General features: G+C 37.2%; 1 protein-coding gene across 2 annotated transcripts in view; it reads right to left on the bottom strand.

Annotated features, from left to right (window-relative positions):
* Nucleotides 1–17,333: 17,333 nt before the first annotated feature.
* The window catches only part of Mtmr6 (myotubularin related protein 6), a 37,982-nt gene continuing 32,915 nt past the window's right edge, over nucleotides 17,334–22,400 (bottom strand). For both annotated transcript variants that reach the window (XM_015498704.2, XM_048801266.1), the window contains 3 exons: nucleotides 21,775–21,906; nucleotides 20,979–21,105; nucleotides 17,334–19,530 (listed from right to left, as the gene is read on the bottom strand). In XM_015498704.2, the coding sequence (XP_015354190.1) occupies nucleotides 19,270–19,530; nucleotides 20,979–21,105; nucleotides 21,775–21,906 (520 nt within the window). In that variant the 3' untranslated portion in view covers nucleotides 17,334–19,269. The remainder of the gene's footprint in view (nucleotides 19,531–20,978; nucleotides 21,106–21,774; nucleotides 21,907–22,400) is intronic.

Genomic DNA, 22,400 nt, shown 5'->3' with positions numbered 1-22,400 from the left:
AGTTCTCCAAGAAGACAAGAGCTGATCTTTGCAGGGAAACAGGCTGGCCATGATTGGGGACCAACATTCTCAGATTGGGAGAGCAGTCAGTGCCATTGCTCCAAAGCCAATGCAAGCATGGCAGGTTACAGAACAAAAAAGGCAGGAAGAAAGGGGAGGAAGGTGTCATGGTTTGGATATGAGGTGTATCCACAAAGTGCTGTGTTAATGCAAGAACTTTCAGAGGTGAAAGGACTGGATGAGAGTTGTAACCTTATTAGTGCATTCTAGTTTGACTGTACTAACTGTAGGTAGGTGAGACGTGGCTGGAGAAAGTAGGTCACTGGGGATGTGCACAGGAAAGAGGTTCATGTTCCCTGTGGTCCCTTTCTCTCTCCTTCCATCCTTCTCTCTCCCTCCCTCTCCTCCTTCTTTGCTACCATGAGGTGGGCACCTTTTTTTCCACCACACACTCACCATGATATTTTTGCCTTACTTCAGGCCCAAACCAATGGAATTGGCCAACCATGGGCTGAACCTCTGAAACTGTATGTTCTAATTAAACTTGTCTCCTCTAGTTGTTTTTGTCAGGTGTTTTGGTCACAGCAACACAAAGCTGACTTATACAGAATGCCATAAAGGAAACCAGGAAGGAAGGCACAAGAAAAATCACAAATGCCTTCAGGCTACGGTTAGATGCTGGATGTTTTCAAAAGGTAATAGGAAAATACTGGAGAATTTTATGCAAGGAGAGGAAGGATCCAAAGTCCACTATATGTTGAGTCTGGCTACTACATGAAGTCTTAGTCCATTTGGGCTGCTAAACAGAGTACCTTAGATGGGTGATTTATAAACAAAAGAAATGTATTGCTCATAATTCTGGAGGCTGGGAAGACCAGTAGGTCTGATAAAGGTTTTTCTCCATGGATGGTGGTTTCCTTGTGTCTTCACATGGTGGCAGTGTTGGAACTCATTCAGGCCTCTTTTATAAGGGCACTAATCCCATTCATGGGGTTAGAGCCCACACGACATAATCACTTCTCAAAGGTAGCGCCTCTTAATACTGTCACAGCAGGTATTTGGTTCCATCATATAGCTCTGGAGGGGATATCAACACTCAGACCAGCAGGCAAGGAACAGGACAGGCAGCTGGGAGACTACTTTAAGAGGTTCTGTGGGGGCTGGGGATATGGCTCAAGCAGTAATGCGCTTGCCTGGCATGTGCAGGGCGCTGGGTTCGATCCTCAGCACCACATAAAAATAAAATAAAGATATTGTGTCCACCGAAAACTGAAAAATGAATATTAAAAAAATTCTCCTCTCTTTACAGAAAAAAAAAAAAGAAGAGGTTCTGTGGTCACCTGGGCAAGAGATGACAGTGCTGCCACATCACTTTTCTCATTTTGTTTCCATTGTCTTTCTCCCCATTGAGTAGGTACTCTGAAAGTTTGCCTATTTGATTAATTTTTATCTGAGAAACAGGTTTTGAGTTCTTGATTTATTCTTCTAATGTTTTCCTTGCAATAATTTAGTAGTGGTGTTTTACCTCTACAGTTACTTCCTGTCTATTCTTTGCTTTTTGTTGGTTATGCTTATTTCTGATTCTTTTTTTTAATACCTTTATTTATTTATTTATTTTTATGTGGTGTTGAGAATCGAACCCAGGGCCTTGTACATGCAAGGTGAGCGCTCTACCGTTGAGCCATAACCCCAGCTCCTAATTCTTTTTTTTTTAAGTATTTATTTTTTAGTTGTAGTTAGTGACAATAACTTTTTTTATTTATATGTGGTGATGAGGATCAAACCCAGGGTCTCGCATGTGCTAGGCGAGCACTGTACCACTGAGCACAACCCCAGCCCCTTATTTATGATTCTTATGTTTAGCTCATTTGTTTGATGCTTTCTTTAAAATAAAAATAATTAGATATCTTAATATATCCTATAAATCCGATAAGTAGCAAAACCTTAGTTTCACCAGACATCAACAGTTGGAGTGCTAATTGCCTCATACCAATGACCCAAATCTTGCTGAGTCCACCAGGTCCCACAGGGACAATTAAAATTCTTAAAAATCCTTTGTTTGAGGAACTTCCCACAATAAAAGCAGAACTTTCTTACCCTATGTTAAATGAAAATCTCAGATAATTTACCAACTCCCTTTGTGCTGGGTTATGGACCCTTGACCTTCAGTTAGAGGCCAGGGACAATAACAGCCAGTGGCCATCCACAATCCTCCTGGAACGGGAAGCAGAAGAGGGCCAAAGCTACACATAGTAGCAAAGGAGTTTGTAATACTTGGAGGTCAAAAGCAGAGAAAGTTCCACGAAAGAGGGGCAGCTACATATGTCACACTTTCTAAATTCCAAATAAGTGGAGCAATGAAAACTGGCCATAGGAAGTAACACAGGAAGAGGATGAAGGTGCTTTTTCCAATGGCATCTCTATCTTCTTAGTGGACAGTGAAAGAAGGCCATCACTTGGGAGGAAGGAGGCAGGAGGCAGGAGAGAGGTTGAAGGTTGGAGATAAAGAATGCCCACCAGCTACTGAGTCGGAGGCCTTTTGAGATTTCTTGAACATTTACAAACTTTTCCAACATTTAAAAAATTTTACAGCAGTAAAATCCTTGCATGCATATTTGTTTCAGAGAATGCAAGAATAAATGTTAGAAAAACTGCATCCTACTCTGGAGCCAGTAATAGCAGGTAGAAGACCTAGATGGCTGGAAAGAATCACCACAGCCCAGAGTCTGCAGAGTGAAATACAGGATTTGCTCAGGTAGACATGCTGAGCAGGTGACAAGTGCTGAGCATTGACAGTCCAGCAGGGATTGTGTGAACCTTGTTTCTTATGTTCTCTGTGTGTGGCTTTATTTCTATGAGGAAAACTGGACTTAATGTTTGAAATTCACTAATGTGGGATATAGAGATATCTCTCCCCCCTCTACACACACACACACACACACACCCATCCTCCAATATATCCCTATAATTGCAAAAGACTACTGAACTAGTGGAGACTGTAATACTTTTGCTTTCACTGAATAAAACATGTCTTCTGCCTTCTGCCTAGTGAGTACATTTGTAGTGTTCTTCATCAGGGACCTCCACTTCACCCTGTGGTCTAAATGCTTATCTTTAATATACTCCTATTCTAGTGGGTGAATTGGAAGAAGTGCATAAATATTTGACATCGCTAAAAGCAGGCTTTTCCTGTCCAAACAACTGCACTTTACCACCAAAAATGAGTCTCAGACTCTAGAAAGCTTCCGTTTTAGCCAATACCTCCCTGACAACGGCTTTTTGATGACATTCACCTTTAAAAAAATGATGGGCTGGGGATGTGGCTCAAGTGGTAGTGCACTTGCCTGGCATGCGTGAGGCCTGGGTTCAATCCTCAGCACCACATACAAACAAAGATGTTGTGTCCGCCAAAAACTAAAAAAATAAATATTAAAAAAAAATTCTCTCTAAAAAAAAAAAAAACGAGAGATCTTCTACACATGTTCCCTATGATACTAGGCAGAAAACTGATTGCAAAATGAATCTATCAAGATCCAATTACGAGTATAATTATGAATTAAGTTATAATTATGAAATATAAACAAAATCTAAAAAGTATAAATTGAATCTATAAATTAAAATCTACAAAAGTTATAAATTGAGTACTAAACACTACAACCCTAAATTAGAGAATCTGCATGCTATTTCTGTTTACAAAAGAATACTTGAGTATCCAGTCCTCATTTGTTTTCATGCCAATGTTCAAGATGAGTTATAGACCTATGAAGAAATAGACACGCTCAGTCCACATTCCAAGAGTGAAGGCTCTATTTGATTTGGGATGTGAAGCTACACTTCCAAGTGGGGATGTTTTCACTGGCTGCATTTGAGCCCTGGAATAGGAATCTAAGATAATCCTCTGAATAGCTTGTTTTATCTATTTTCCAAAGACGCTAGTAAAACCACTGTGAAGAATAACCAAACCTTGTACAGGTCATACTTTGAAATCAGAAAAAAATAAAAGATAATAAAACAGATATTCAAATAATTAAGAATCAAGTATTTTGTTTTTGTGGTTTTTGCAATACTGGGGATTGAACCCAGGTGCACTCTACCTGCGCTACATCCCAGCCCTCATTATTTTTTACTTTGAGATAGCTTCTTTACTTCTTTATACAGTTACTCAGGCTGGCTTTGACCTTGTAATCCTCCTGCCTCAGCTTCCCAAGTCACTGGGATTACTGGTGTGCAACATGGCACCTGGTAGAATATTTATAGTTTTTAGTTTAATAGGTCTCATATAAACTCTGTGGGCAGAAGCCTGAAAAGATAACCTTTCATAAGTAAATGAAGTGACCAGTGGAAGCTAAACCACTGCACAGAAAATTCCATTACATAGAAAATTAACCTCCTATTCAGAAGTTGTCTTTTTTATAGTGACCTGTCACCATAGAGAGGTTCCCAAAGTTGCGGTTCTTTTAGGTGCTTATTTTCCTTTACATTTACATGGCAGATCATTCTTGTTCCCAGTCTTCCCTCTTAACTTCCTGTATTCTTGCATTTGTTCAACAGATCTTCATTGAGCATCTACTGTGCCCTAAGATAACGAGTTACATTATAGTATAACTATGTATCTTGTTTTCTTGGAGCATATGTTCAGGATAGATGGCTAGTAATTTAAAAGGCTCACTTCTGACCTATTTTGGAAATAGACTAGAAAGGTGGATAAGAGAAAAGACACACAGAAGCCAGTGTCTCTCAGCCCACTCAGTTTCTCAGGCATTCCTGGCAGCTCCTGCCCTCTAGCCTTTCAATCCAATGCTAACTTCTCACTTCCTTCCTGTCTTTGCTCCCATATTACCCTCTCAGTTAGGCCACCATCACCTGCCGTCCTCCTAAGCCCTATTACTCTCATTTTTTTCATAATAACTAGCAGTTTCTACCATTCAATATAAATTTATAACACAAGTATAAATTTAGTTTATTATCTGTCTTCTATTTCCCTTACAGCTCCTTCTGAGATTCTTCAGTGGCTCTTGTCCTACCCATAAATAAATTATAAATTCCCCTGAGTGTGTTAAGTTTGGTCTGGACCTGCCTCTGTACAGAATAAATTGTAACCTAACTTGATGTGTTACAGATGATAACCTATTCTGGAACAAGTAGCTGAGTCTCAGTCAATCACAAGAGACTAATAACTGTTCAGCCAATCACAAGTGATCAGCTGTTCAAACTATGTTCAAACAAGACAGCTAGGAGCTATAACCAACTGGGATGTCTGCTTCACTTCCATTTTCTATACATTACTTCCGATTCCCAGCTATAAATATATCCTGCCAATTTGGTCATTCAGGCATTTTGGTCTAGGCTGCTGACCTATTCTAGAATCTTAATTAAAATCTGTAAAACTAGAGTTGTTGTAATTTTGTCTTTTAGTAGGTGTCACATTCAGTTCTTTTCAGCAATGATTATTATAATTCTATAGGCCACCAAGGCTATAACGAGTAACTAAGCCTCAATACCTCAAGGAGCTTATAATGTATTTGAGAAGGAAAATATCTTCAGTACTCTGTCCAATGCTATATTATTCAGTTTCTGTTGATGTGACAAAATGCTGGAGATAAACAACTTAAAAGGAGGAAAGGTTTATTTGGGCTCACAAAGTTTGAGGGTTTCATCCATGGTCAGTTGGCTCTGTGGTTTGGGGGCCTGTAATGAAGCAGAACATCATAATAAGGAGTACATAACAAAGAAGGCTACTCACTTCATGGCAACCAGGAAGCAAAGACAGAGACAGAGAGAGGGATGGGTATAGTACACTACAGACACACAGGCTTATTTGAATTCCTAGGAGTCTATCACAAATGGACTGCCCAGTTCTTACTGAGTATTCAGGTTAGTTCTCCTGAGTTCAAGTATTCATTGGCCTAAGATAAAACTTGAAGGATAAGTAAAAGTTGGCTAAAAGGAGGGACAAGGGGGATAGTTAAGGATATGGATAACACTGGAAAAGCTAATAAATTCCCCCAATGCCAGCAGGGCTCCTCAGTCTTCTAGTTCACACTGCTCTGTACCTTCTGATGGCTTCCCACTGCCCACAGAATAAAACCCAAGAACCTAACCTGTGAGCATGCTTGTGTGTCTGCCTCATCTTGCTGTTTGTACTGCTCTCAAAGGTGAAGATTTCAGTCTTCACTGTGAGATTTAACTCTCACAGGGAGGGATGAAGTCTGAAGTTAAATAAATGATTCGGAGAAGCTATGTTAATCAGCTTTTCATCACTATAACAAATACCTGGGATGATCAACTTATAAGTCAAAAAGATTTATTTTGACTCAGTTTTAGGAGTCCTAGTCCATGACCAGACAAACCCATTGCTTTTAGGTCTTTAGTGGTGGTGAGGTAGCACCTGATGACAGAAGCAATGGCAGAGCAAAACCACTCACTTCATAGTCAGGAAGTGAAAGAAAAAGAGATAGAGGTCCCGGTCCCACAATCTCCATCAAAAATATGTCCCAATCATCTAGACCGCCCACTACACCCTACCACCTCCCAATACAGGCCTTTAGGGGCTATTCAAGAACTAAACTATAGCAAAGGCAACCTGTACATACCTAAGAAGGTCCCAGTTGGGATCAAGGCCCAGTTTCCCAGATGTGATCTTAGTAACTCACCCTTACATTGGGTTTTGCTCCTTCCTGAATGTTTATGAATCATAAAACTGCCAGGCATACAGCTTTTTTCTATACCTCTTGCACCCCTCCCTGCAAATATTAAATCCCCTCCACTTCTAAGCTGAGCATGTTCTATGTAGAACACCTAGGGCAGAGAGTCACATCCTTGAAACAAAAGCTTCAGTGGCTGGGTACATCAAAGGCACATGAAGTGCTCACTGCAAACAAGGTTAAGGGGTGCCAGACAAGGCACCAGAGGCAACTGATACTTGCTCAATCCAATTCATCCTCCTTCCTCTAATATATAAATCTGATTATGTAACATACACATACAATTTAAAATCCTCCAGCTCACCAAGACTTTCAACCCAAATAAAACAGAATAAAATCTGCAGGGTCTGGCCACCATCCTCTCCTGACCTGTGTTCCACACCACACCCATGGATGTGCTGGGCTCCTGCTCTATCCAAGAACCTGCAGCACCTGGTTTGGTCATAATTTATCTCATTCCTTTGTGCTTGACCATCTCTCCATCTTAAATGTTCCTTCTCCATCTTGAAACTGGTGAATTTCTACCCATTGTTTTAAAGCTCAACCTAACGCTGCTTCTCCTATTTCCTACATGTTCCTACTTGGCCCATAGGAAAGAGCTAAATCTTGCATCCTGTGATCCTATGATGCTCATTACAAGCAAATGTTACAGGTGGAATAATGTACACAGTCTATCAATTTTCAAGTATTATATGCCTGTCTAGCATTATATGCCCCACTATCTTATGAGACTCTCCAAGTCAGGAACTACTATATCTGATTATATCTGTAGTGCCTTAAGCAATGTTTGACCCACAGATCATTTATTAAATATTTCTTGAAGGATAATAATGTGAATTGGTCACTTGGTTCATAAATTAGCCACTTTGCTATTAATTAATGCACATGTCACTTAACTGCAGAGAGAAACCAAAAATTTGTCCAAATAAAGTACACCTGAAACAAGCATGTAGTCAGGCAAAGGGGTTAAATGAAGAAAGAATCAGATATAAATTGCTGGATGTGTGTGCCTTTCCCGTCACCCCCTGTCCCCAAACCCCGTGCTGGGGATGTAACCCAGGGCTTTGTGAACATGCACATGCTGCCAAGCACTCTACCCCAGCCCCCCAGGTTCCATTCTTCTACCACTGATCCTTTTCTATCAAACAAAGCCTACTCTCTTTTCTTTTATGATTTACCCATTAAAATATAGACCTGGGAGGGCTACTGCCATCAATTTTATTAGTTCAAATCAAAATCCCCGGGAACTCAAAAATGAATGCTGAAATTGGAGAATTTAGAGTGAGAGGCATTGGGAAAGGGTAAATGGAGATAATGACAATGCAGAGTAGAAACTGGGTCACAACGTTCAGTGGGAATAATCAAGGAGAACAGAACCAAACACAAGGTCTTCCAAAGGGGAAATCACGGCTCTAGCAGCTGCATAGGAAGGAGACCCATCAAACATTTATTAACATTGTGCATTTTCAGAAACCATTTGGCAGAGTACCACCTGGCCTGACTCCTGGAGCCTTGGCCCAAGCACCCCCACTCAGTGCTGGGAGACTGCTACAGAACACAGAGATTGCTAAAGTAGAATCTTTTCTGTTGAAGGACACAGAGGCCCTCAACAATGTTATGAATCCCCACTAAGGTCCTATGGTCTTATTATCTAGAATCGACAAATTTACAAATCCTAACTCACTTCCAACTCTAAAAGGCACTAAAGTATTTAAATATGGAAGAGAAAGCATTGTATCAATATTTTAACATGGTTCTTTTAATTTCTCTTTTAACTTCACATGGTATTAGGAAAAAACAAATCCCTGAAAAGTATGGACCTATATATCCATCCATCCATCCAGTCTATCTATTAAGTTACTGCAAGGTACTAGGTATGTGCTAAACATTAAAAAAAAAAAAATTAAAAGCTTTCTGTCATCAAAAGATTTCTAGTTCAGGACAAAGGAAAAAAAAAACCTGTATATTTCTCTATCCATATGCAGGCTCCAGATATACTTATTCAGTTTTTCAAATTTAATGACCTTTAATTCCTTTTTTTTTTTTTTTTTTGGTAGCAGGGATAAACCCAGAGGAGCTTAACCAGTGATCCAACATCCCCCACCTTTTTATTATTTTTGACAGGGCCTCACTAAGTTGCTGAGGTTGACTTTGAACTTGCAATCCTCCTGTCTTAGCCTCCTTGGGGTGCTGGGATTACAGGCATGAGCCACTGCACACCTGGCTTCATTATTTTAATGAAATAAAATAATTATAAAACTAAAATAATAGTTACTGGTTTTTATCAACAATTTTAGACACTCCATGAGCTTGGCTACAGACAGCCCTCTGATGCATGGGTCAAGATGCTAATGGTTACCTAAACAGTTTTTCAGGAACTTGGAGGCTGCTTCTGTTTATCTCAAGCCAGCTGAAACACATCCCTTCACTTGGGCCTGCCAGGTCTGATAGGTGACCTTTTGAGATCAGAGGGTTGAAAACTCTGCTCTCAGAACACGCTAGCACAGCCACTTTCTGAACAGGCATCCTATGAAGAGTCAGGAAGTTTGGTTATGCTCAGATCACCAATCACTTCCAGTCACCTTTCCTAACATCTCCCTGCTTCTTTGACTCATAAACACCCCTAAACCCAACCCTAAGGGAGATAGATTTGAGACTAAGTACTTCCGGCTCCTCATGTTTAGTTGCCTTATGAAGAAATTTTTGCACAGCAGGTAAAAAGGGCCTCATCCAATGACATTTCTACCTTCTTTAATATAACATCCAACCATCAACTCTTAGTACTCTCTAGTCACACCTTCATTATGACCACATTTTGAACTACTTAGAGTTCTACCCAAAAGTCATATACTCCTGTACTACTATTCCTTCATATATATCCTAACTGAATAACTTTCCACTTGTATTTACCTGGCTAAAGCCTACCCATTCATTCAAAGCTAACTTAGTCATGCAAAAATAAAAAGGAAGCTTTTCATGAGCCTCCTCTAGCTGGCTTAGGACTTCCTTATGCCAGAACAGCAATAATTTTTCAGCCACCACAGCAGTGAAAAATGACAAAAAACAAAATATTTTATTGAAGATTGACCAGTCACAGTGGTTCTCAAACTGAAATATGCCTAAGAACTACCCAGGAACCTGCTGAAATGCTGAAATGCAGTACCTACTCCAATATTCAGATTCATGCAATTTGGAATTGGGCTCAAGAATCTACATTTTAACAAGTACACTAAGTGATTCTGACACACTTGATAGGGGAACTATCTTTTGTGAAAAACTGAAGTACAGGCTCTCCTCCAAGCCCTGAATACACTGCTACCAAATTAACGTTCATGAAATAGCTCTCATAATTTTTCAATAACAAGTACTTGGCACCAAACATGATTCTGTGCTTCACACAAGACACCTAACTTGAATCCAGTAGGGCTGATATTATCTTCAGGCAAAGAAAGAGAAAATGATGGGGGTTAACTCTGTTAATTGCTAACAACAAAATTTAAACTTCAGCCTCCTTCCAGAAAACTATGTCCTGTGTCATTCTCTGCTCTACAAAGGCAATAACCAGAAGTTTCACTGGTATCTCCATGATGGTCAACTGGCTCAGATCCCTGATCTGGACTGAAAAGCTCTCAGCTTATTCCCCTACCTAATTTCCAATATACCCCCATGATCTGATAATTTTTTATTTATTACTCCATTTCCTCTTATATTTTAAATATCCCTCCTACCTAATGTTCCTGCCAGTGCTGTAGATACTTAGATCTTCATTTAATAAAATCATAAGCAACATTTCATCCAGTCAACAGCAACTTCTCCTCTCTCTCTTCCCATGAATTCCCTTGTTACCAATTGATGGGGGAGTCAGATTTGAGCTCCTTTTTATCCCCAGGACTCTTTATCCATTAGGTATGCAATAAAGCTTTTTCTTGAAGCAAAAGCTCAGTCCCATAGGATTGGCTTCTACAGGGAAGCAGGCCCTTGCTCAATAACAGTTCCCCAACTTGATATTGACTAAAAATCATTGGATTGTACACTTAAAATGGGTGAGGTTTAAAAGATGTAAATTATACCTCAATAAAGATTTTTTTTTTAATAAAATCTTATCCTTAAACAATTGAACAATAAAGTTAGTCAGAAACAGACTCTAAGACTCAACAGAGAGCAGGGCATCATGGCAGTTTTCCTCAAGGGAAGATCACATGCCTTCTTCCCAGTTAGCTTCTTACTTGCTGGCCATTACAAGGTAAGCCTGCTAAGGACAAGGATATTTTGTATTTTGTTCTCTTTTATATCCCCAGCTCCTAGAATAATAACTGATAGTAGGCATAAAATAAATGTTAAATGAATTAATTTTAAAACTTCTTTTTTTTTTTTTTCCTATTCCCTCACTCTTCCACATAGAATCCAACTTCTTTCTCCAGGGAGGGGTTGGCCAACTTCCCAAAAGCCACAGATGCCTCAAAGCAGAGCTGACATTGGCTGGTCTCCAGAGTCTATACTCAACTACTCCTCAGTGCTGCTCCCCAAAGCACTGAACAAATGCTAGCTGGGATTACCATCAAATCTGCAAAGAGCTAGACTACATAGATCCTAAGAAACGGTCAAACTGATTTGTATAGTTTCTTCACTTAAAAAGAGGATGAGTAAATAAAAAAGACGGATTTTTGGGCTGGGGATGTGGCTCGAGTGGTAGCGCGCTCAACTGGCATGCGTGCGGCCTGGGTTCAATCCTCAGCACCACATACAAACAAAGATGTTATGTCCGCCGAAAACTGAAAAATAAATATTAAAAAAATTCTCTCTCTTAAAAGAAAAAAAAATGGCTTTTGAAACAGCAGGAAGAGTGCGGATTTTAGAATCCAAAAAGTTAAGTCTGAATTCAGATTCCTGGCTGTGTGACAGTGGGCACAATACCTAACTGCTCTGAGTTGGTTTCTTTACAAAAATAGCAAAATACTGTTATCCTTGTAGGGTTACTGTGAGACTTGATCAAAATGTCTGTTACATACCCACCTAGGCTGCATGAGACGCTCAATAAATGCCAAACAACTAAAAGAAATGGGAGGTCGAAACCAAAGTGGATAAAGCCATACAGGAAAGAACAAGTAGAAGATAGGAGTAGTAATACAAGGACAGAAAAAAAAATAGGCAGAAAGGGGCTCAATGACATCTATGTAAAATTAAAACACACCCAAAGCACAGGTACTTCTAAGGGCATACATTCAATACATTAAATGAATGTTTTGGAAGGAGTAAAGGGGAATACAGACAAGGAAAGGGCTTGTGTGAGTTGCCACTGCTAATGGGAACACCTGAGATCCCAGACACTGGCCCTGCACCCCCACTCTCACTAACACACTCCTGCCTGTACTCAAGCAAGGACAGGCAAAGGGGAAGAAAGGCCAGCGTCTGTTTGTTCCCAAACTCCTTGATGTTTTGTTCTCCTATCTACCAACTGCTCAAAAAATCTACCCCCTGCTGGCTCCACTGAGCCTAAAATCCTGCACAATTCCCCTAGGTCCCCACCTGCCACAACTACTTTACCATCAGAGTTCTCCTTCCCCTCCTCAAATGCCAAGATGGCTTGCCAAGGACTCAGTTTTTGACAATCTGTCTAATGTCTGCTATCTCTAAAGAATACATTATTAGATAAATTAAAAATATTAGGATTTAAATTTTCTTATAGGAACTGTACATAGTACACAGCTGGATTAGTTTTAAAAGAGCTCAAAAAAGTTGACAATGTCATCTGATAAGCTCAAAAATTGAAGTAAGGAACAGAGCTGGAAAGGTGAGGTCCAACTGCCTCCCCCCATGCTGCCCAGGAGCAGAGACACATGTACCTGTTGAGCACTTAAAGAGTGGTGACTCCAAATTGAGATGTGCTGTCAGTATAAAATATACCAGATTTTGAAGACCCACTACTAAAAACGAATATCACAAATAGTTTTATGTTGATAACTTGTGGGAATAATATTTTGGACATAATGTCTTAAGTAAAATTTACCATTAAAATCAATTTGACCAGTTTTCTTATACTTTTAAAATGTGGTTTTCAGAAAATTTTACACTGCAGATGTGGTTGCTTTATATTTCTATTAAAGAGAAAAATGGAGTAACTTTGATTGGGCAAAGGGGAGGGAGCGTGGGGAGGGTGCATGGAGGCTGGAAAGACGGTGGAATGATATGTACATCATTATCCTAGATACATGTAATACTGCACATAGGGTGTGATGCTATATAGTGTACAGCCAGAGAAATGAAAAGTTGTGCTGCAATTGTGTACAATGGATCAAAATGCATTTTGCTGTCATATATACCTAATTAAATTAAAAAAAAATAGAGTACTGGTCTGGACTTTTTTAGTCAATGGCTTTATCACAGGAACATCCTCTGATGATATCTGATGATCTGGCAATCTTAATAAGTTTCTCACTCAGCTAGTTTCACACTCAAGTGAAACATATCTCCAACTTCATTTCTTTTATAATATTGCATGCTTGCTTTTGAATGGTAGAATGAGTCTAAAACTTCTCATAAAGTCTGTTTAAGTTTCAAACTTTTGGCAACCATATCAAAAGATGAATTGAAAATGAACTGAAAAGTAATGATTTAGTCAAGGAAGCCGAGAGCTTCCCCTCTTCCTTGCAGAAATGTCAGGTTTTCATGGTGGTCACCTCTCCTCCAGTTTGCCAACCTATAGCATGCCAACATGAAAGAATAGTAGGCCCAAACCAAACAAAGACATAAGAAAACTACAGATCAATATCCCTTTGGAATGCTATGCAAGAATCCTTAACAAAATGTAGCAAACTGAATTCAATAATACATTAAATGGACTACACACTATGATCAAGTGGGATTTAATCCTGAAATGCAAGGGTGATTCACATATGAAAATCAACTTTATATACCACATTAAAAGAAAGGACAGAAAAGAACTGCACTTGATCATCTCAATGTAGAAAAAGCATGTGACAAAATTCAATGTCCTTTCAAGATAAAAACATTCAGGGGCTGGGGCTGTGGCTCAGCGGTAGAGTGCTTGCCTAGCACATGCAAGGCACTGAGTTCGATCCTCAGGACCACATAAAATAAATAAATAAAATGAAGGTATTGTGTCCAACTACAACTAAAATATAAATATTAAAAAAAGATAAAAACATCCAACAAACTAAGCATAGAAGGAAACTACCTCAACATAATAAAGACCACATATGAAAACTCCATAGCTAACACCATACCAAATGGTAAACGACTGATTAAGAACAAGACAAGGGAGCTGGGGTTATGGCTCAGTGGTAGAGCACTTGCCTAGCACAAGTGAGGCACTGGGTTCGATCCTCAGCACCACATAAAAATAAATAAAGGTATTGTGTCTTATCTACAACTAAAAATTTTTTAAAAAATAAATTTTAAAAAAAGAACAAGGCAAGGATGCCCTACCCTCTTTTACCACTTTAATTTTATACTAGAAGATCTGGTAAGAGCAATCAATAAGCAAGAAGAGAAATAAAAGGTATCCAAACGAGAAAAAAAAAGTAAAATTATCTCTGTTCACAGATGATATGCTCTTATATACAGGAAATTTTAAAGGTTCTAAAACACTGTCATAGCTAATGCATTGAATTTAGCAAAGTTACAGGTACAAAATGAAAACAGAAAAATCAGTGGTGCATCTATAAACTAGAAATGGACAATCTGAAAAAGAAACTTAAAATTAAGAATTTCATTTTAAAAAGCATCAAAAAGAATACTTAAGAACAGATTTAATCAAGGGGACTAAAGATTTGTACACTAAATGCTACAAAATTTTGCTCAAAGACATTAAAAATGACACAAATGAAAGACACTGTATATTTGTGGAATGGAAGATAATTTAGTTAATATGTCAATACTAAAATGAATCTCTGGTGAAGAGGATGAAGAGGTAGAGTTAAGAAGCAGGGTGGAAGGGAAAGTAATAAAAGCAAGACATCTACATATAACTTTCTATGTACATTTGAATTTTGAACTGTGTAACTGTTTAACCTATTTAAGAAATGCACTAAATGAAAAAGAAAATAGGCAAATATTAAAATTGAAAACAAAATATGTTGCAAATCAATAATGTTAAAAAATTATTTAAGTAACTTTTGAATATAATATTCTAACTGCACTTCCTTATTTATGGTATATGTAAAGACAAGGAGAACTGCAAGGAAATACAAATTCTATCCTATTTCTATTATTAGTGATACTGATTGTAACTTTAAAACCATATTTTGTATGCTGAAAAACAAAGAAAACAATGTCAATGTTTCAGGCTATGAGAAACCAAGATTTTCAATATAAGGAAAAAGATAAAGCTCAAAGAATATACTGTGGTAATAATGTGAATTAATACTGCATAAACTTGTGATTTTTAAAAATATTATCATCCCTAGCTCTATATATTGCAGACCTAGAAACCATGGCACCCCAACAGCAATGAGCACATTTAGTGCCTAGAGTTTGGTTTTCCAATAAAAGGAACTAAGGTTCCTTGGGAAAATGACTGATTCCGAAACCAGGCAGAAGAGTACAAGATGAGCCTAAAACATCAGAAAACAGACATGCTCAAAACTAACATCAAGGGGCATATCAAAAAGTCATGAAATGAACTGAAGGGGATCTGTTGATCAGGATTAGAATACTTTGAGCACTAAGAGCATTTTCTGTAACTGATTATGAAAATCTCACTAAGTTTTTGAAGATGACTATGAGACCTCTTTACTCTGAAAATTAGTCATTCAAAAGGAAGAACTAAGCATTTGCCATGATTTTTTCAAGAGGAATTTTCCCAATTGACAAGTGAAAGCACTTAAAAAAAAAAAAAAGGCTGGTGATGTAACACGGTAGTAAAGTATCCTAGGGTTCGATTCCCAGTGCCAAAAAAAAGACAAAATTAGAGAACCACTATTTTGTAATACCTCATGAAATAACTGATTATTAATGAATGCATTGTTAGGAAATGAGAATATTCAATTTGATGCCCCCAAATCACCTGACAGTATCTGCTAAGCACAAAGGGAAAAAATGTACCTTTATCGAGGAAAGATAATTCACATAATTAAATTGAGAATCACTCACAATGGAACAACTTAGCATTATACCCTCTTCCAATTCTTCAAGATCAAGTAGTCAGGAACTTTCCTAAAATACTTGATCTGAATCTAATGCCTCCTTGACAAAAGGCACAGCAGATAGAGGACCAAATTACACTATAAAGAAGCATCAGACAAATGTGGAAAGTATCTACGGCAGGTCTAGTTCAGTCAATGCAGAGGTGAAAAGGTGAGAGCACTGTCCAACAAAGGGACTGAAGGGTTATAAGCAAATGCAATACATGACCCTCAGCTGGACACCAATGCAAAATGGCAAGTCAAAAATCATTTGGGTGGGCACTGGGGTTGTGGCTCAGCAGTAGAATGCTCGCCTAGCACATGCGAGGCACTGAGTTCAATCCTCAGGACCACATAAAATAAATAAATAAAGTGAAGGTATTGTATCCAACTACAACTTAAAAAAAAAAACAACATGGGGGTGCTGGGATTGTGGCTCAGAGGTAGAACACTCGACTAGCATAAGTGAGGCACTGGGTTCGATCCTTAGCACTATACAAAAATAAAATAAAGGTATTGTGCCCACCTATAACTAAAAAATTAAAAATTGAAAAAAAATTGGGGAACCAGAAGTTACCCTTTTCTCAACTAGTCACTTTCTTCTTCATACTGACATCAGATCTGCCTTTGGAGACAGTTCAACTGGATGTGCTAACCCCTTCGATCTTGTTCATCTTTGAGAACAGGATGCCTATAGAGCAGATCCTCTTCCAGTGAGCCGCTGAAATTGATTGCATCTAAGATCGCTGCCAGAGTAACCCCCCAAAAAACCTCTGACTTCATTATAATCCATCTACATGCTATAGCGCCATGACAGTTGATATGACAGCACAAGAATGAACCATAAAAGGAACAAAAAGAGGTGGCATCTGAATTCCTGGAAAATCTACACTTCTTCACAGAAAGACATGAATATTCCTGCCTTTTATTGGCCTATCCTTCCCCTCATTTCTTTTACTCTATTAATACCCTCCCCAAACCCCAACAGATTGAGAAATTGATTTGAGAGTTTATCTCCTACTTCTCCTATTTTTGGCCAAGAATAAACAACCTTCCTTCTCTGCTCAGAGTTAGGCCTTATTATTGATTCCACAATTCTGAGCAGGGAAGAGAAGGGCCCAGTTTAGGGTCAAAACCTGGCAACAGAACGTTTGTACTCACTGGACCTTGCCTTCCATTAACAAGATGGTAATGGCATAATAGGTTCTAGTAAGACCGGCAAGTGACAGGAGACAAAGGAAAATTTTATAAGTTATTAACTCTTGTCTACTAAGTCTTTGAGCTCATTATGCCTCTTTTAAATATTGTGGGAATTACTTTTGTATATAACAGTAATTATTTACCTACAATCTTTTGGGAAATGAATTGCTAAAAATTTATACTGTTATATTACTATAATGTGAAGGACCATTTGCCTAGGTGAGAAAAAATACAAACACACACAACTTAATCCCACTTGTTTTTTCCAAAAGAAAAACATTCAAAGTAAAACATGGACATTTAATAACCTTTAAATAATACATGAAATAATTTACATGCTATATATTCCCAAATGCAATGAACATAAATCCAATTGTATAAGACATACACAATCTACTTTTTGCCAACATATACCCTTATACTCAGGATGTTATCTGATTTCTCAGTCCATGTGTGAGTACACGTACACACACACACACACACACACACGTGTCTAAATTGAAAATTAAGATAATAAACCAAAGAGTGCAATATAAGAACTCTGCCCATGGAAGATTCTAAAACCATAATATGACTAGAACCAAGGCACAAAAGCTTCCCTTTGTGGTCATAAAGTTTCCTTTCCCAGTGCTTACATATGTAAGTAGGATTGGTTAATCACATAAGTTATATTTCCGTTTAAAAACCAGTATTTTTCTTATACAGTATTACAGAACTACATTTGAAAAATAAACAGGATTAGATAAGCTCACATACAATAAAACTTTCTTTCACTTGAAAAAGATGCTTACATTCAAAGCTAACAATAGATATAGGTGTAATAAAGAGATGCATGAGGAATCCTATGCAAATTTCCTAGTACCCTTGAGTTGTATGTACCTCATGCCACCCAGGTAATTTAAATTTTTGATTTTAAAGCCAGATGTGTGATATTGCCAATGGCAATTGATTTGTTGTTGTTGTTGTTTGCTTGCTTATTAAAGATACGTACTAATACATAGAATAAACAGTTAACAAGGCAAAATGAAACACTTCCAGAGTTTTAGCTGCTTTTGTTAAATATTACCTAGGCTCCCCTTGGTGTCCCTTTTTTCCTTTAACATGGGGGGAAAAAAAAAAAGTTCCACATAGAAATGACTGTTTTAGAATTCATGCAGCCAAGCATAATCTAAAACTATCTGTCTACTTCCATTTTTACTTACCCCAAAGTTTTTGGGTACACTGAAAGTTAAATATTCTAGGAATAGCAACTCATTGGAAGGTAAGGCAGTCTAAAAATATATATATATGTGTAATATTCATTGTTTCTAAGAACAATTTTAGGGTTTAGCTGTTTACACTTACACAGTTATCAAAGGATTAAAGCCAACCACAAAATAAGAATCAATAGAATGCAGTAATCCATATATAAAAGACGGTAAAATGTGTTTGTATGTATTCAAGAAATCAATAATCTAAGCTACAAGTAATAAATCATCAAATGTAGCACTAAACAAATTACAATCAGTATAAGACCTTCAATTTCATTAATTTTGAATATGGAAATGGGACTGGCTAAACATGAATTAAACAGTACTTCTGCAACTGTTTATCAGGAGTATTGATGCATGCAACCCCTGCAGTAATGAGAGTGCAATTCTTTACAAACTAAATGAGGTTGATCAATAGAAAAACAAAGCAAACCCCATCTTGTTCTAGGCTATAAAACTTAAAGGTAAATAATAAACTGAGAATTTATTTTAAGGCTCTTTTAGAAATATTTTTCATGGCACTTCAATATTAAACATCACTAAAAGGTAGAATATGTAAATATTCATAGTTGCACAGTTACATAATTAAAAGTACATGCCATGTTAATTATTAAAGGATCATTTTGTTGAATTTTCTTACCTCACAGTTACAATTAAGGAAAGCTATTCATGTTTTGCTGTAATTAACATATAAACCATACAGAAATGTCAATTCACTAGTGTACAGTGCAAATTGTGTTTTGAGTAAATATGGCAAATACCACTCATTTCTTACAGAACTGAATGTCATTCCTTGCTAGAAATCCAATTAAACTGACTTATTTTTCTTACAAGAGCAGTTAATTTCCTTTCTTCCACCATTCATGTACTGTTAAACCCCATTCTAACTCCCCTTTGGTCATGGCACATAGACCATCCTCACCATAATTCATTTCTTGTTCTATGTTCAGTACAGAAAAACACTTGGAAAGTCTAACAGGTCATTCTTGCCACACCATATTCTAAGCTGACCACACCAGGTTCCGATTTGGAAAACTCTTCTGTATAATCACTGTAACGATTATCTGCTGGGTTGCTGCCCTCTATAGTTCGAAGCGCATCATTCACTGGTAGTAGAGTCTGTTCTTTAAGACACAGAGAAGTTTTGAGGGTAGGTGATTCTGGATGAACGGAATGTAACAATTCCTTGGTGAGGATACCATCTGATTGCTTATTTTTACACTGCTTAATTTTCTAGAATAAATAAAATTTGAAAAAAAATTACACACCTCATGGTCAATATATGTTGGATAAAAAAACGTGCTTTTGCAAATGTTCTCCTTATATATAATACAAAATTACATCTTGAAAAATAAAATCTAGGGCACATGATACAACTTAAAATTCTGTTTACAATTTTTACTGTGGAAAATGCTTTTGTAAGTTTTTATATTTATTAAACAACAATCCAGCCACACTTGACTGCAGATCACTAGGCCTACATTTGAAAAAGACATATATTACCTATAAAATATAACAAGTAAACATTTTATAATGAAAGAAATGTATATGAGACACTGTCTTTGAAATTGAAACTATATTAACAACCATACACTTATGACTAAAGGTCATACTGACTGTGAAAAATTTTTCTTACAGAGTCTTCCTACAATGGTTAGATGGGTGTACATGATAGGCTTTAGAATAGCAATAGAACTTATTATTTTAAATACAAAGGTGTCCTGTGGCAGAGTATTATGCTCTCTAAACCCTTGGGCTGATCTCCAGATAATCCTGTACTACCCATATTTTGGACCTCCTCTCTTTTCCATATTCTCCTACAATTTACTCAAGCAGTCACTACACCTTGTTATAAAAAAGATGACTAAGGGACATCTGCCTGAGAGGCAGATGAGACAGCCTTTCTAAGTTAAAAACAACTGTCTAGTATTTTTTAAAAATGCACATGCATTTTCTGATCCTTTCTGGTTATAAATGACAACAAAGAAAATATTAAAGGAAATTCTTAGAAGAGAGGGATTTCTTTTCTTTTTTTTTTTTTGTCGAGGGTAGTAACAGGGATCGAAGCCAAGGGTTCAATCTTTATCACTGAACACATTTTCAGCCCTTTTTTATATTTTATTTAGAGACAGGGTCTCGCTGAGTTACTTAGAGCCTTGCTAAATTGCTGAGGCTGGCTTTGAACTCATGATCCTCCTGCCTTAGCCTTCCAGGCCGCTGGGTTTACAGGCGTGTGACCCCCATGCCCAGCAAGAAGACAGGGATTTCTCAATACACACTCAAAAAACAAAATGTAAGGATCGATCAGTTTAACTAATATGAAAATCAAAACATCTAAATAAAACATACACTATATAAAGTAGAAAATATAAGAATAAGCTGAACAAAGCTGTTTGTTAACACACATTTGTATTATGCACAACCAGACAACTAGTGTCTTGTATGTAAAGAGCTCTTATAAATAAATCAATAAGAAAAAGGCAAATGAGCCAACAGAAAAATGTGCATAAGTTTGAATAGTTCATTCACAGAAAACAAAAACCAAATGAGTAATAAACACATGAAAAGTCACCCAACTTCATTTCTAATCATGGAAATTCAAAAGTGAAACAACTTAAACAGAGCAAGTTAACTAATTTTACATTTTAAATATATTATTTTAGACACTTCAGAATACTTACAGATTCTAGGTCTTGAATATCCTTCTCTAACTGCTTATTTTGTTCATTCATGTTCATAATTATATTGAATATAGACTGCCTCGGATGCAATGTTCGATCAAATTGGTGGTACATGTTTCTCCAAAACCTTTATGAAAAAAAAAAGTTTTTACCAAAACTCAGAAAGAATAAGCTCTAGTGTTCTATAGTATAGCAGGGTGATAATACTTTATAATAACCTATTATAATACTTTATAATAACCTATTATTATTTATTATGAATAATCAGAAGAGAGAAGCTTGAAGGCTCTAAACCCAAAGTAATGATGAGAAGATACAAACATTAATTATTTGTTCAGTACACATTGCATCACATTGTACTTCATAAATATGTACAATTATTATATATATATATATTTTGGGGGGGGGTACTAGGGATTGAACTTAGGGGCACTTGACCACTGAGCCACATCCCTAGCCCTACACCGTATTTTATTTAGAGACACAGTCTCACTGAGTTGCTTAGTGCCTCGCTGTTGCTGAGGGTAGCTTTGAACTCCTGATCCTCCTGCCTCAGCCTCCTGAGCCACTGGGATTACAGGTGTGCGATACTGTGCCCAGCCAATTATTATATGTTAATCAAAAAATTTAAAGTAATTGTTTAAAGACATGGAAATGCTTACTGTTCTGATTTGATCATTACACATGTATTATGCTATACTCCCTAAATATGTACACTTAGATAATAAATTAAACAATTAAAATAAACTGTGTTTGAGAAAAAGTAAATATAAACACTTCAATGATGCGAACTTACTTAAAATTGAAAGATACTGTATTTGGTTCCAAAACTGTAAACCTCTGAGATTTGGAACTGTAGAGAGGATTTAAGTACTTCTTTTGGTCATCCAAAAGAAATGGCCACAGGGAGTAAGTTTTCTCCTTCAACCTTAAGGTAATAAGAAAAATATAAAGATCTTTCTTAGAGATGCAAATTATTACTGCTAATATCATTTTCATAAAGCAAATAATTGTTTCCAAAGTAGATTTAAGTTTTAGTTTTTCTATTCAGTGTGATATCTTGTCTCTTTCATTCATAATCATGCAAATAAATCCATGTCTCTAAAACATAACACAGGTATACCATTTTCTCTATACTATACATTTTAAACAATTCCTCTCAAGTCACACAACTTCGAAAACTTGGGTCTCTCTTATACCTATTTTAAATCTCTGCACACATATATGTGGAACAAGGCACTACTAGAGCTATCTGTTTGGCCTTATTCTCTTAATCCCATATCTAGACCCCACTGATGTCAGTGCAGAGAAATAGGCAAAATTAGGACATTATGCAAGAGTTTTAAAAACCAGTTATATTGAAAATCTAAAGGAGATGGTAAAGGCAAAACAGTATACACTAGAATCCAGGAGGCAAAGGGA

This window comes from Marmota marmota, unplaced genomic scaffold (genome assembly GCF_001458135.2).
Source record: "Marmota marmota marmota unplaced genomic scaffold, marMar, whole genome shotgun sequence".
Lineage (NCBI taxonomy): Eukaryota > Metazoa > Chordata > Mammalia > Rodentia > Sciuridae > Marmota > Marmota marmota.
This window is presented reverse-complemented; position numbering and strand designations above follow the sequence as displayed.